General features: G+C 43.2%; 1 protein-coding gene across 1 annotated transcript; it reads left to right on the plus strand.

Moving 5' to 3' along the window:
• The first annotated feature begins 6,222 nt into the window (after positions 1-6,222).
• On the plus strand, positions 6,223-14,201 carry ECHDC3 (enoyl-CoA hydratase domain containing 3). The gene is made up of 5 exons (XM_015627352.3): positions 6,223-6,482; positions 6,569-6,690; positions 8,841-8,938; positions 9,764-9,964; positions 11,455-14,201. The coding sequence occupies exons 1-5, from the start codon at positions 6,355-6,357 to the stop codon at positions 11,782-11,784; spliced, it is 879 nt and encodes a 292-aa protein (XP_015482838.1). The 5' UTR covers positions 6,223-6,354; the 3' UTR covers positions 11,785-14,201.
• The last annotated feature ends 792 nt before the right edge of the window (positions 14,202-14,993 follow it).

A 14,993-nucleotide genomic window follows, 5' to 3' on the forward strand; every position in this document is an offset into this window, starting at 1 on the left:
TTTCCTAAACACAGACTAATTTTCTTTGCTCATTATGTATTACTGCTTCCTCTGCTAGGAAACAGGAACCACGAGCACTTTGACACAGAGAGTTACAGGATGTTTCTCCACAACATCAGACAGCTGTGTTGGATCAGGCCATCGCCCCTTCCTTTGTGCCAACACACTGTGAATTTAACATGTGTGGCCTTGATAAGACGAAAGTGTGTGGTGAGAGTATCAGGGCCAGCTGGATGGTCTGAGCCCAACCTGCAGCCCGGCATTTCCTTCCATGAAGAAAATGCACATGAGCAGTTGGCAGCTTCCCTGGTGGCTCCTTGTCCTGCCTCCTGGCTGCCACATCTGACACAGCACCAGGGAGATAAGATGTAAAATAAGGTAAAATATGCACCATTGAGATATGTAAGTCACCATCAACCAGTAACGAGCAGCATTCTGTGTCAAGCCCTTTGTAAGAAATGTTGCAAGGACACATAAAAATCTCCCCCTCCTCCCGCCCCAGTGTGGTGTGGACATGACTGGCTTCAGCTCCTGACTGAACTAATTTTTTCTGAGACTTCATAAACTTTTCTACCCAAGGTGGATGTTGTCTGTGTTATCCCTGTGCAGCTTCTGATGCTGGTAGTGCCAAGGAATCATTAACTATTAGGATTCTTCATTCTTGTGCTCATTTGTGAGAGCCTGGTATTCTTATTGGATAAAAATCCAATTTAATTGAAAAATGACTTTTTGCCCTGGTTCTAATATGATGGTTGTAATAAGATGAAAAGGATTGAAAGAAAATGAAACGAGTTGAAAATTGGCCAAGAGGCAGGAAACAGGTGAATTTCTGGGAGAGTCCAGAAAATTCAATGTATTTTGCTACAGTAAAGTAGTTACTAGAAGAGGCAGGGGAAAGCTGGATAGAGGGTGCAATTTTGTGGTGAGAACTGCCATTTGCAGAAGGGGCTTGGAGCAAAACTACGCCACAATAGAGGCTGTTCCCAAGTATGGATAACTTTAGGCAAACTTTTGCTCTTGGCCCCAAACAGTAGCTACAATTTACCTCTTCATTCACAGCAGTGTTTTTGTCTGTAACCATAGCAAAGAGGCACTGACATCTGGAAGTGAATCCTAGGATACAGTTTAGAGAATCATCTAGCCTCTAGGCTGAGAGGATTCTGGTACTCCTTTCTTCCATTGAGGTCCCTGAGCTTAGGTCAGTATTTGTACCTTTCATGTGGGTGAGGAGAAAGTTCACATGCCCTGCAAGAGGCATCAGACCAGTCTGCCTGGGTTCCCTACTGATGATTTGGGACAGAGCTGGTTTTCTTCACAGCATCCTGTATAGGGCTGGTTTGGATTGGTATTGAAATCAGTGTTTATAGATCAGGGATGTTTTTGTTATTATTGGGCAAGGCCTACACACGGTCAAAGCCTTTTGTGGTCCTTGACCCACCCCACCAGTAAGGAGGCCAGGGGTGCACGAGGAGTTGGGAGGGGACACAGCCAGGACAGCTGACCCCAACTGACCCCAGAGATACCCCTACCTTAAGGGGTCATGCCTGGCATGTAAAACTGGAGAAGAAAGGGGGGACATTCTGAGTAATGGCGTTTGTCTTCCCAAGTCACTGTTATGTTTGGCAGAGCCCCGCTGTCCTGGGGATGGCTGAACACCCGACCGCCCGTGGAAAGGGGGGAATGAACTCCTTGTTTGGCTTTGCCTGCATGCACTGTTTTTGCTTTACCAATTGAACTGTCTTTATGTCAACCCATGACTTTCCCCAATTTTACTCTTCTGACTCTCTCCCTGATCCTGTTGGGGAAAGTGAGCAAGCAGCTGCATGGGGCTGAGTCACCAGCTGGGGTTAAACCCCAACACTGGTTCAACGAATGGAGAGCAGGAGGAGCCTGGAGAGGCACTGGGAGCAGGCAGCTGATTTAGACACTGCTCAGCCCTGCGGGGGAGACAACGTCTCTATTGATTGTGTAGGGAGCCTTGCAGGATTAAGTATTTAAACTGGGAAGCTAAGGTTAGATCCTCTGATAGAAGGAATGAATATCACCTTTTTTCCAAGCCTCATGTATTTTATAATTCTGGTCATTGTTCACATCTTGAGAATCTCACATACAAAAAAATAAATTAATGTTAACGTTAGAGAAATATAAATCACTTTAACAGTGAGATAGTGTAGGATAAAAGATGAGTGTGGGGAGGATAAGGGAAAGATAGGAAATGAAGAGGAGCAGGAATGGGTGTAGTGACAAAAGGGCTTTGGTCGATCACCGAGTTCACAAGCAGAAGGGAAAATAAGCAGAACCCGTTTCATGGAGCAGTGCTGCCACACAGTGTCTGGGAAACAGCTCTGAGCAGTAACTGCAAAACATTGCAGCAGAAATGACTCTGGGAGTTTTATGTTTATGTTTAATGTCAAGAGCAAACAGGACACTGGATTGTTTGCTGAAGGAATGCTAAACGTAAAGGCAGGAGGCAGCAGTACCACCAGGGAAGGACCTGATCTGGGCCTGACTGGCAGGTGATTAGCCTGGTTCACACGCTGCTGCAAATTCTCAATGGCAGTCATGGAGTTAAAACTGGATTCAAATCCTTTCTTTTAGCAGAATGTTCAATATTTGTTTAAAATACAACTTTCTCTTAAAGTACATGCTAAAATTTCGGATAGTCTCCTATATATTGATCCTGTAACTGATTTTTAATTACTACATCATAATTAGTAATTAGAGCCTCTATAAAGAGAAGGCTGATCTATAAATTACCTTTCTCAGACTTTTCAAAGAAAAAAAAAAAAACAGCGCTAGGACTCAAAGGAGATTTGGTAGCAGAGTCATGGGAATTCAAGGTGTGGACAGAGTAAACGGGTTTCATGCCCTTAGAGAACCCCAGCACAACTAAGAATTGTCCTGAAGTTTCTGTGCTACTTCTGTCTTAGTAGCAATACAGAAAACATAAATTGTCTTAGGATACAATGAAAATGTTACACAGACAGCACCCATCCTGTAGTGCTGGGACTCAGCTCAGAATCCTTGCTAAATGGAAACAAAAATGCAAAATCTTTTTTCATGTTTTCTTTAGTAAGTCCTAGAGGGTTCCACATCAGAGAAACCATGATGTACTAGTCTATCTCTTTGCTAGCAGAATTTACAAAGCAGGGAAATAAATGATTTTCCTTGGCCTTTGTGAAAGAACAGGACCCTGTTCTCCCTGTTTTCCTGGAATTACTACACACCTGAGCAGAATTAAGCAGTTTTTGAGTCCTAAAGGTGCCAAACCCCTCTTGGCTCCCAGTGGGATTTGAATGCCTTCAGCAGTATTGAAAATCAGGTCACAAGATCCTCTGGGAATGCCAGTGTTTGACAAGAGATAATTTGCATGAAACTCTGCTAAGGATACACCTGTCTTGTGTTCCATAAAATAGTCACAAGTTTTCATCATAGCATTCCAATTAATAGAAATGTCTTTATAGATAAATTTACTAATTTACATGCATGTATATGGATGTATTTTACATTTCAATTGCATCCCAACAAGGTCTGCCTTTGCCCTGTGTGGATGTGCTATTTATAGCAGCAGGTGCTCCTGCAAGATTCATATCCCATCTGGGCTTGCTGAAAGCCAAGGAAATAAAGACCCAAATAAATACCTGTGCTTCATAAAGGAAGGGTTCCTGTATCTTTATTGTCCATGCATGCTATCTAGCAACATCGCAATGGAGAGCACAGAGGGCTTTACAGCACACTTGAATCTCAACATCTTTTCCTGCACAATGTGATACCCTGATAGTTTCTGGAATGATCTAAGGGTGAAATCACATCATGTCCTTTGTCATTTTCTTTTTTTATTTTTTATGAGAATTGATACAGCTAAAGGTTAGAAAAGCCCTGTCTGGTACTTGCAATCCTGGCTTCTGGCTGTCTCCTGTTGAAACTGTGAGCTCAGCCATAACCACAATGTCACTGGCAAATGCTATGAAAAGGAAATCTGCCTGAAATTGGAATTTTTTTTCAGTACTTTCTCAGAGAAGGCAGCAGCAGGTCTGCTAAATGCATTGGGGAAGCTGCAGCCAAAAAACAATCTGTAATGGGGGTGGGTGTGAAAGGAAACATGAGGTTGTCAATCAAAGTTAAAAAGAACTGAATTTTCAGAGCGCTGGAAACGCTATGTAAAAAATAAGCTTTTTGGAGAAGACCACAAAAATATTCTTTCCTTGGAGATGGACAGAAAAGGGACAAGCAGATGGAGAAAGAGAAGGAACTGGAAGAAAAAAATCAGGTGGTATTCACAAGTTTGAAAGAGATCAGTGGTCAGAGTTTCAGGGGACTGGGAACTCCTCCCAGAGCAAGCACATGTGTGTTTTCAGTGTGCTGGCCTTTGCCACACCAAGTAGGGACTTTGAAACTGTTGAGATCTATATAAGATGGTTTCATTTGCTTCTAAATGGGAAAATTTTCAAATTTTTCTTTTCTGCAAATTCTTATTGCATATTAAAAGTAAATTTTGGAAGAACTTTTCCGTGAATGACCATGAGGTACAAGCAACCCTAAGAATAAAAAAATGGTCATGTGGGGAAAGCCCAAAGCAGAATTAGCTCTCAGGTCTGACAGTGACCTTCAACACTGAAAAATGTACATAAATGTACATAAACCCACTGTGCCTCTTACTGTAGAGCTACAAAGCCCAGGGATCTGAGGGATCATTGTGTTAGGCAACATAAAATCAGTAAGCAGAAAGTGCATCCCCACATTAAACTGTTAATATCTGTGTAAGTAAATATATTACTAAACACAAAATTCAAATGGTTCTTTTATGAGGCTGATGCTCACAACTGAGAAACCTCAATTGCCACTACAGTCAAAAAAGCTGCAGGGGTTCAACAGCCACTGATGAAACCTCGGGGAACCTACAAATACTTTGCAACAACTCCCAAGAACAGGGAGATCAGGAAGCAGGAGCAGATTTACGTTTACAAGGAACATATGTTGGACATAAATCTATGCCATTTTAGGGTACCTGTATCATGTGGAAAAAGGCTGCTTGGTCTTTTGGCCTGTCAGCATCTCCTGGCAGATGTTCCCCAGCTGTTTCACCCACATGGCTGCCCCTCTTTTAGCTTGACTTCTGGAACACAGGTGACCAGAAGCATAAGCAATATTCAAGATGACCTGTGAATGTACCTGTAAGTCCCCAAAATACTCTGAATTTCAAAATTTTATTTGAAGTTTAAAATCACCAAACCACCTCTTAAAATAATTTTTGCCTTTCTTTTCTTCTTGAATGCATAATATGAACATAAATGTCAGTCTACAGACTGACTCTGTAGAACCTATTAGAAAACACAAGGCCTTTCCCATGACAATTTCTAGATGATGAGTTCCCAGTGAATAAGTTATGATCTTCTTAGGTTCCAAGCAGCCCTGCAGAAATTAATTTCATCTCATGCCAGTTACTCTGGGCCTCAAAGTGATGTAATTTTCTCTGCACGACACTGCTGTCCTGTCTGTCATGACAGATCTCACCCCAGTGCCACTGACAAGCTTGCTCAGCACAGTCCTGATCTCCATCTCATGGTCACAGATGCAAGTGTTCAGTGGAATCTGAAGAAATTATCACATTTCTAAGTGCTTTCCAACAGCCCAGCTACTCATTAATGATACCACTGCCCACCCAGGAGTCAGGTCTGAGAACAGGACCGAGGGAGGCTCTGTGTGGATGGTCTGTACCAGGAATAATGTGTCCAGCAGCACCAGGGAAGTGGACACTGGTGAGCCACACCTCAAGTGCTGTGTCCAGTTCTGGCCCCTCAACTCGGTAAAGGCACAGAGGTGCTGAGTGTGTCCGGGGAAGGGCAATGGAGCTGGGGCAGGGGCTGGAGCACAAGTCTGAAGAGGAACAGCTGAGGGAGCTGGGGGGCTCAGCCTGGAGAAAAGGGCACTCGGGGGGACCTTATCGCTCCCTAAAAGTCCCTGACAGGAGGGTGTAGCCAGGCGGAGGTCAGGCTCATATTCCAGACAACCAGCGAAGAGAGGACATGATCTTAAGCTGTGACAGGAGAGGCCTGAGTTGCACATTGGGAAGAATTTCTTCATAAACAGAGTGACTGGACATTGGGGCTGCCCGGGGAGGTGGTGGAGTCACTGTCCCTGGAGCTGTTTAAGGAAAGGCCGGAGGTGGCACTCAGTGCCATGGTTTGGTTGACAAGGTGGTGTTTGGTCATAGGCAGGACGCGATGACCTCAGCGGTCTTTTCCAACCTAATCGATCCTGTAATCCAGGCCGGGGTCAGGCTTGGGCCGCGCCGCCAACCGCGGTGCCGCGGAGCTCCGCCCGCCCGGCCCGCTCCGCCCCGAGCCCTCAGCGATGGCGGCCCGGCTGTGCCGGCTGCGGGGCCCCCTCAGGGCCGCCTTCAGCAGCGCCGCGGCCGCGGGAGCCGGGCAGGCCCCGCCGGCGGCGCCGCTGACGGAGCGGCGGCAGGCGGGGGGCGTGCGGTGAGCGGGGGCGCCGGGGGCTCCGGGACGCGGCCGCGTTCGGAGCTCGGTGACCGTAACCCCGCTGTGTTTCACGGGTTTTGCAGCACCATCGTCCTGAACAACCCGCGGCGGCGGAACGCGCTGTCGCTGCCCATGCTGCAGAGCCTGCGGCGGGACCTGCTGCACGACATCAAGAGCCGGGAGCTCCGCGTCATCGTCATCGCGGGTACCGCGGCACCCGGCCGGGCGGGCAGGGGGCACACCGGGGAACGCGGAGCTGGAACCCAAACCTCGCTGGGAACTACAGGAAACGGGGCGGGAAGGGACCTGTGTGTCTCCTTAATGCTCCCGTGGTCTCCTGCGGCTGTCTGCGGCCGGCAGACCTCCGTGTCACGCTCTTCCTGTATCCTCACACCAGCTTCCCCTCTCCTGTACTTAATTCCTCATTTCTAACTCAGCATTAACGACTGACTGGGGCTTTGTTACGCTTTGGTTTTACCCAACATGTCTAAGCATTAACACGTTTCAGATTGTCAGCGTTTTAGTCGGGGTATGAGGGTGTTTACACTCGCCAGTTTAGGGTTAATGTTAATTGTTTTTAGGAGTGTAAGTAAAGAATACTTTAAACAGAACAAAAGCCAAATAAAAAAAAAGAAGAGTTCTAAGAGTTATCAAAGTAAAGCATTAACATCCCCACATAGGGGTTTTGTGCAGGAACAGGCAAAAAGCTAGGATGGCGTTTGCTGCCCTGTTGGCAAGTATATACTGTAGTAAAAAACAGAGTTTCTGCAAATCAAGTACTCTGTTTCCCTGTTCTGAGCCAGGATCAGCCTCATGGTTGCCAGTGGTTTGTCAGAACTATTATAAACACTGCAGTAAAGGACAGACCACAGTATCAATACCACAGACACCCATGACCCACGGATGTAAAACAGCCTCTTTCAGAGCCTGTTACAGTTTCCTTACATTTACATATTAGGCTGTTTCTTCTTAAAGGTGATGAAACTTGAGCTGTAGTTAAGCTATCTTTTTTACTCTGCTATTTTAAGATAACTTTCCTCTGCCCCCATTCTAAACATCTCAGATAAATTGGTTTATTAATTTAGGATTATACTGTTTCCTATATGTAGGGAAAAGTCTGTGTGTTAGGGCACACACACAAGAGTGGAAGAGAGCTGATTTCACAGGGGTGAGTTTAGATATACATATTCCTCATTTCAAACAGCATTTAGAAATTTTGCAAAACACTGAAGGCTCTTTTTCAGAGAACAGTGCTCTGGGAGTTTGTGAGCACAATTGCATTTGGTTTTTTAGAAATTGCTTGTTCGTGTTTATTTCTAATTCCCCTGCTGAATAAAACGCAAAAGAAATTTCAGAAAATAAAAGATTCCAAAGAGAATTCTTTGGGCCCTTAACACAGACTTTGCAGCAGATTCTTCAGTGAGGTTCAAATGCAGATGTAATTAATGTCCAGATATATATTCTCATGAGTTGACTGACAGTTGTGTGGTTATTTCTGGATACATTGTATCTCAATAATCCAATTCATAAGAAACAAATCCATAGATAAGGTTTGGTTTGCATAGGTGTAGCTGGAAATGCCACATCCATACATAAATATCTGAAAAGTTCTGAAGGATTGGGAAGCATAACACTGGTTCATTCAAATGGCAGGTAGTCACCAGACAAAGGAAAACTGTTGTAAACATTGTGTACCTGTATAGAGTGTTCTGATCTTAGCAAATCCAAAGTTTAGTTCCACAGAAACCTCCTCTTTTGCTGCCCAAACCCTGAATGTGTTTTTGGGGATTCTCTAGATGACAATTTAGTAGTGCAGAAGACACTCCAACAACTCTTCTGGTTCTCCTATAGCAGAATAAACTTTTTTTTTTTTTTTCTTTTTCCATTGTGACCTTCAACACCATGACAGAAAAAATATTGATGCTTCTTTAGCAAATGTTAATAATTAATTCTGGGTACAATAAATAGGGACTAAGTATATTTATCAGTCTGAGAACAGAGCACTCTAGCCTTGCTCCAGCTGATAAGTTTGTGTTGTACCAAGGAGCTGTTTTGAACATCCTTATGCAAAACTGAGCTTAGAGGTGTGAAATACATTCTTTCTAACTGAGTTAAGTGTAATGAAGTAAAATGAGACCTTGAAAATTGATAATGGGTGTTACTGTGCTTAATTGTTGCATTGCAGCAGTTTAAAGTTACCACAAAACGCAGAAGGCGGTATTTTGGAATTGTGTTCAAAACTCCATCCCCAAACTCATTTTTGAACACTGACATCCCTTTAGCTGAGACACTGATATGTTGCAACCACTGATTTCTTTATTATTTTAGACTGACTTTTCATGAAATTCTTTGCAGCTGAAGGACCTGTATTTTGTTCTGGCCATGATTTAAAGGAACTGTCAAGTGAAGATGATGTGAAACATCATTCCCAAGTATTTGAATTATGTGCAGAGGTAAGCAGTTCTTCTTGAATGCTCTGCCTTTGCCTGGTGTTAAGAGCAAGTGTTGGTTTAAGGAGGGACTGCTTGCTAAAGCACAGATAGTTCCTTCAGATTCCTTGATTTTTTCTGCTCTGATATTTAATGCCTGATTCTGGTGAAATTATGTTTTACCTGGATTTCTCTACGTGTAATTAGAAGAGCTAGAATGCCAATGTGCATGTCTTCAACAATGGGCACAGTCAGAGTGTGTTCCTTAGTTTAGCCAGTGTTCATTGCAGCTGAGTATTTGGGCAATGTCTTTTCTAGAAGTCTAGAGATAACCACCTTCAAATCACTTATGACCAAATGTTCTTTCCCAGCATTTATTTAGTTAAAAGTATAGGATCTGCTTAAACATGAAGTAGACAGTGTGAAAGTAAGATCTGACTCACTGGTTGTCCAAGTTCTTGTTAAAGACGCAAGTCAGGGCAGCGGGGAAGTTAAAGTGAATCCTGGAGCCTTTGGAGAGAATGGCAAAATCCCCTTTGATAGTGGTGGAGCTAGAATTTGACCCCTAATCCTCCTCAGTGTGACAACAGTGAGTACTTTGAAACCTTTTGTTCTAGTTCCTCCAGTAATAATGATGTCTAAGACATTGCCAAGCCCATATTTAAGGAATGCTGTAAAAGGCATGTGTAAAAGCTACTGGCCCTTCATCGTCCTTTCATCTGAAAGGAGCCAAGATCCAACAGTTTGGGGTTTTTTGGTAAATAGAGAGGAAGGTACTTCTTTTGATGACTTCCAAAACAGGATGGTAATCTGAATTTCCATACTGACCACTGTCTTTTCTGCATGCAGGTTATGACTTTAATCCAGAAACTTCCAGTGCCAGTGATAGCCAAAGTAAACGGCTTGGCTACAGCAGCCGGCTGCCAGCTTGTGGCAAGCTGTGACATCGCAGTGGCAAGTGAGAAATCTCAGTTTGCTACTCCTGGGGTAAACATTGGGCTGTTCTGCTCCACACCAGGTGTGGCCTTGGGCAGATCTCTTCCAAGAAAGGTAAGCTTCCTTTCCAGATATTCTTCATAATTTGGCAAAAAGTTGGTTCCCATGTTAGGAGTTTTAGTTCCATTGCCTGAACTTTGTTTTCCTGCAGTGCAACATTCAAAATACTTCATTTCAAAAGGCATCTCCATAACTCTTAATAAAGGGTGAGCTCTTGTTTAGGAAAGACTGCTTCCTACTGATGTGACTCCAACCAGCACGAGCTCATCCCAGCAGCACACCAGCTCAGCAATCCCTTTCCTTTCCAACAGACAGCTCAGGGCTTCAGCCAATGATGTTATCCCCTGAGGAGGAAACCCCTGCAAGTTCAGGATAACAATCCCACCGAGGCATCAATTCTTGCCAGGCAATGACATTTCACTGCCAGCAGGATCTGCCTGGCTGTAGATCAAGATGCTTTAAATAGCATCCAAAACCCTCCTGTTTTATGTCCTACTGATTGTGGCTGCACATCTCTCACAGCATAAAAAATAGTACAATATATAAAGCTTCTATAACTGAGAATAGAAGTTTTAAGTTCTGATCCAGTTGGATTCATGCAGACAGATGGTCTAAGCACAGCAGGGCTCTGCTGAGATGCAGTGACTGAACTGCACACATCCCATTGGCTGGATAAGAACTTCAGCTTGAAATTTCCCATCTGCAGGGACATCCTGTTCAAATAGAGTCCATGGGGGATTTTTCCAAGTCTGCTCTTGTTTGCAGTTGTAGCTGTTTCTGAATTAGTATTTCTGGGCTGTAGAATTACCTTTTTAAAATGTGTGGGATACACTTTTCTCTGTGCCAATTTTCAAAGCCGTAAGAACATTCCCTACAGTTCCCAGGATTGCTGATTTTTACCTTTTAACAAAAGAAGTGTTGCCATTGTTTGTAACTACCAGAGCAAAGATGCTAATGAGGATAATCAGCTTTTATGATTCAGGCATTGGTCAATTGCATCAGGAGTCTTGGAAAACAATCTTTATTGATACATAACATTGAATAGTCACTGATTATTTCAGGGATTTTTTAGTTTCAAACCTCAAGCACCAGATGCTGAAAGCAGCAGGAGACTGAAATAATGTGGCTATAAAAAGTTCATATATAAAACCACTCATACTAAACTTAAAACTAGGACGGGTGTTTTCAAAAACTGCACATATGCCCATCTTAAAATACCAAGCTCAGTCATTTGACTTTGTAGATGATCCACCTTTTAATTCCTACAGCAACCACTGGACATTGTGGGCTATTGAAGAGAAACCCAGGGGTGTCATCCTAAGACAGCTGGAATCACTGGGCAGGTTTGAAGAGACCAGCTTTAGACCCAGTCTTTCTCTTTGCTGACATCTCTTAATAGGTCCATGGCAGTTTAAAAGACCAAAATATTTAAATCGTTTGTGAAAAGAGTAACTTGCACTTGAAGGAGGAGGCTGAAATTTCCCAAACAAAGCAAAGCACTGAGGCAGTTGGGTTGATTTAATACAGTATTTTTCCCTGTTCAGGTGGCGCTGGAGATGCTTTTCACGGGTGAACCTCTCTCTGCCCATGAAGCGTTAATGCACGGGCTTGTCAGCAAGGTGGTACCAGAAGACAAGCTGGAAGAAGAGACCATGAAAATATCTCAGAAGATATGTGACAGCAGCAAATCTGTCCTGGCCTTGGGGAAAGCCACCTTTTACAGGCAGATAACCCAGGACCTTGACACTGCTTACAAAATAACTACTAAGGTCATGGTAGATAATTTGACTTTGAGAGATGGGCAGGAAGGCATTGAAGCCTTTGTTCAGAAGCGTAAGCCTGTCTGGACACACTCTCAGGAGGAGAAGAAATGAGTCCTGTCTCTAAACAAATCTTAGCTGTGCCTTATGATTCTTCACACAGTTGCCTTTGGGAACTATATTTTTATTCTTACTGAAAGTTAAATTTCTCTTCTTACAAATGCCAGACACAGTAAATTTACTCTAAGTATGTAATAAATGTTAAGAAAAATCAAAGAAAAAGAAAGAAAAATGTGTTTTCCTAGTAGTGAATTTAATCTGTGGTTTTAGAAGTAACTCTGTGCTGCAAAAATCAGTTTAACGTGTCTCTGGTTAGGCAGGGGAGTCACAGGGGCTGAGAGAGAACTCAGATCACCTTGTTCAGAACCTCTCCTCAATAAATCTGGATGAGAATTGCTATTTATTGTTATTAGTAGAGAGTTGAAGGGCTTGGACACATTCCAGAGATGGTGATAGTACATATAATAATGGATTCCAGGAGGGTTTAAGTGTTACAGACAGAAGCCTGCAACACAGTTGCTCCTCATACCTTCCTGTGAACTGTATGTGTCAGCAGTGTGTTCCCTACAAATCCTGATTTTCCACCATCAGTTCAAGCACTTGTCCCAGCTCTAGGGAGTTTTGTTGACTCCAGGGAGGATGAGCATGGGTTGGGGTAAAGGCAGTGTCTTGCCCCAGCTGTACTTTTCAGGCTGGTCTGTTAGTTGGGAAATTCATCCTTGTGCTCAAAGCTAGGCTTTTACCAGCACTGCAGCAGTTCAGCCATGGATTTAAAGACTTGATAACTTCCAGAAAAAATGGGTTCAGCTGCTCCCCTGGGTAATCAGTTGCAACCCTCCAGGTGAAATTTTTATCCATGTCCAGTCTGAGCTTTGAAGCAGCATTTTCTGGCCATTTCCCTTTGTTACATCATTTGGCATTATTGAGAAAGTTTAGCTCCATTATCTGTGTAACTCTCTTCAAGCAGTCACAGGCTGCATGTAGACCACACTTAGATTTCTCTGTGCCAGACCGACAGATCCTGGTTCCTCCACCTTCCCTCTAGGTCATATTGTCTAGGTAACCAGTTTGGCATCCCTCCAGTGGACCAGTTCTACTTTCTCCACATCCCTTTTGTGCTGGTTGTGCCAAAACTGGGCTGTATCCTAAATATGGTCTCACCACATTTGAGCAGCAAAGAGCAAAATAGGCCCTCCATGTGCTGGTCTGTGAGTAGTGCTCAGTGTGTGTTTTGTCTGCTCTGTGATGAGAGTGCACTGCTGGCTTGGATTCAGCCAGGCATCCCCTGTGAGCCCATTTCCAGCAGGACTGTGCCCTGCCAGTCTATTCCTCACCTGTACTGGTATCCTGTACTGGTTATTCTTCCCAGGTGAAGAAACTTGTATTTCTCCTTGGATCATGGTTTGGCTTGAAGCCAGGCCATTTGGGGTGCCAACCATTGCCCCAGTTTTGCAGAATTTGCAGATATGCTGAGGATATGTTATTGGTAGCAGTACTGGATGAAAGGAGCCTTGGTATCACTCTATGGTGATCAGTATGGGATGACCTCCCAGCCAACACATTTTTTCAGAAGTTCTGCATAGCCAAATCATGAGGGCTTGTCCATCTCATCCTTCAATAGACATCTAAGCAAGACCACGTGAATCACAGTATGGATGGGCCTTTTTCCTTTGTTAACAGTAGAAGCAGCCTAAAGGGCTTGGTGCAGACTTGGATGTTGCAATTTAGATCAAATTAATCCTACCTATGGCTACTGAAACTCCATGTGTGGAAATATCAATTATACAGCTCTACAAAGCAAGTCCCTTTGCCATCTACAGGTTCAAAAGAACAAAATTTTCATTTCTGCTGCAAGTTTTAATTTTAAGAATGGAAACTTTAATTCAACACTAAACTGTTTCACGTTAAATGTGAAAAGTATGCACCACTGGCACTAGCTGTTTTAAAAATATAATTTTTTATTGTTACCAGCAGGAAAGATGGGTAAGTTTTTTACAAATGCACTTAGGTTATATAGGTTAGAAACTGTTATGAGCCAGTGTGAGATGGAAGAGTTAAATCTGGAGCCCAATAACCTTCATTATGTCCTTTCCAATACAGTAAGATGCACTTAGACTCTGTTCCCACAAGCTGCTCTAAAAGCATTAGGAAAGAGTAAATTGTTTTAAAAAATATTTATATTTAATGGCTATCTTGCAACTACTCAGCAAATCTCAACTGGCTCTTTTGTTCCAGGCTTTTAGAAATAAGTACATTATCTGATTTTTGCAGAACAGTGCCCTTTCCAGCTAACTGCAGTAATAAAATTGTTTCACTGACCATCTTAAAGCATGAGTGACAGTTTAGATAAGCACGGTTTTTCAGATATTCAGAAATTCTTCTGTAGTTCATTGCCATCTATACAAGATAGGGTTTGGCGTTATTAACTCCATTCACATCTTGAAGAGAAAATATATTTTTGTTTTAACTCAGTTTTCACAGTATTTGTACTATTTCATGTAGTGAAGTAATGATGTAATTATAGAATCACAGGATCATCCTAGAGTGGTTTGGGTTGGAAGGGACCTTAAAGACCATCTAATTCCAACCCCATGGCAGAGACACCTTCCACTAGATCAGGTTCCCCAGAGCCCCATTCAGGGTGTCCTTGAACACTTTCAGGGATGGGGCATCCACAGCTTCTCTGGGAAACTGTTCCAGTGTCTCACCACCTTCAAATTAAAGAATTTCTTCCTAATATCCAATCTAAACCTACCCATTTTCAGTTTCAAACTACTCTGCTTTGTCCTGTCAGTAGTGCTTTTTTAATTAGCAAGCATCAGTTCTAAAAATGTTGGCATCCACAGGAACATTTCCCTCTTGCTTGAACACTTCAGAAGGTTTTATAACACTCTCATGCTGGCCCCTGAAGACTGACAGAACAACTTAATTTTTCATTTCTGACTTGCATGGGCTTTTTATTTTTGCCTACATCTGCCCTTATTGTTTAATTTAATGGATTTACAGTCTATTCCTGGGAAACAGAGCAGTTCTAGAACTGTTAATTAAGTACTACTGCCAAGAAACAGCAAACCAAATGATAGATTAGGAGCCTTACCACCATGGTTACCTGCTGCCTGAGGGAAGAGTTTGTCCCAAAATAGCAAGGAGCCTATCCCTTGTCACCCCCTCCATTTTTATTAAAGAATCTCTCTGCAGCAAAGTCTGCCAGGTAATTAGCCTAGTTTCAAGTCACCCTAACAGCACGTGGCTCTGGAAACTAA

The sequence above is a fragment of the Parus major genome, chromosome 1A (genome assembly GCF_001522545.3).
Source record: "Parus major isolate Abel chromosome 1A, Parus_major1.1, whole genome shotgun sequence".
Taxonomy (NCBI): domain Eukaryota; kingdom Metazoa; phylum Chordata; class Aves; order Passeriformes; family Paridae; genus Parus; species Parus major.

What these genes read in the sequence shown, in the direction of transcription:
- ECHDC3 (XM_015627352.3), top strand. Translation starts at nt 6,355, where the DNA reads ATGGCGGCCCGGCTGTGCCGGCTGCGGGGCCCCCTCAGGGCCGCCTTC. An exon ending in CGGCAGGCGGGGGGCGTGCG is followed by an intron (nt 6,483 to 6,568) that starts GTGAGCGGGGGC and finishes CGGGTTTTGCAG; the next exon opens with CACCATCGTCCTGAACAACC. An exon ending in GCAGATCTCTTCCAAGAAAG is followed by an intron (nt 9,965 to 11,454) that starts GTAAGCTTCCTT and finishes TTCCCTGTTCAG; the next exon opens with GTGGCGCTGGAGATGCTTTT.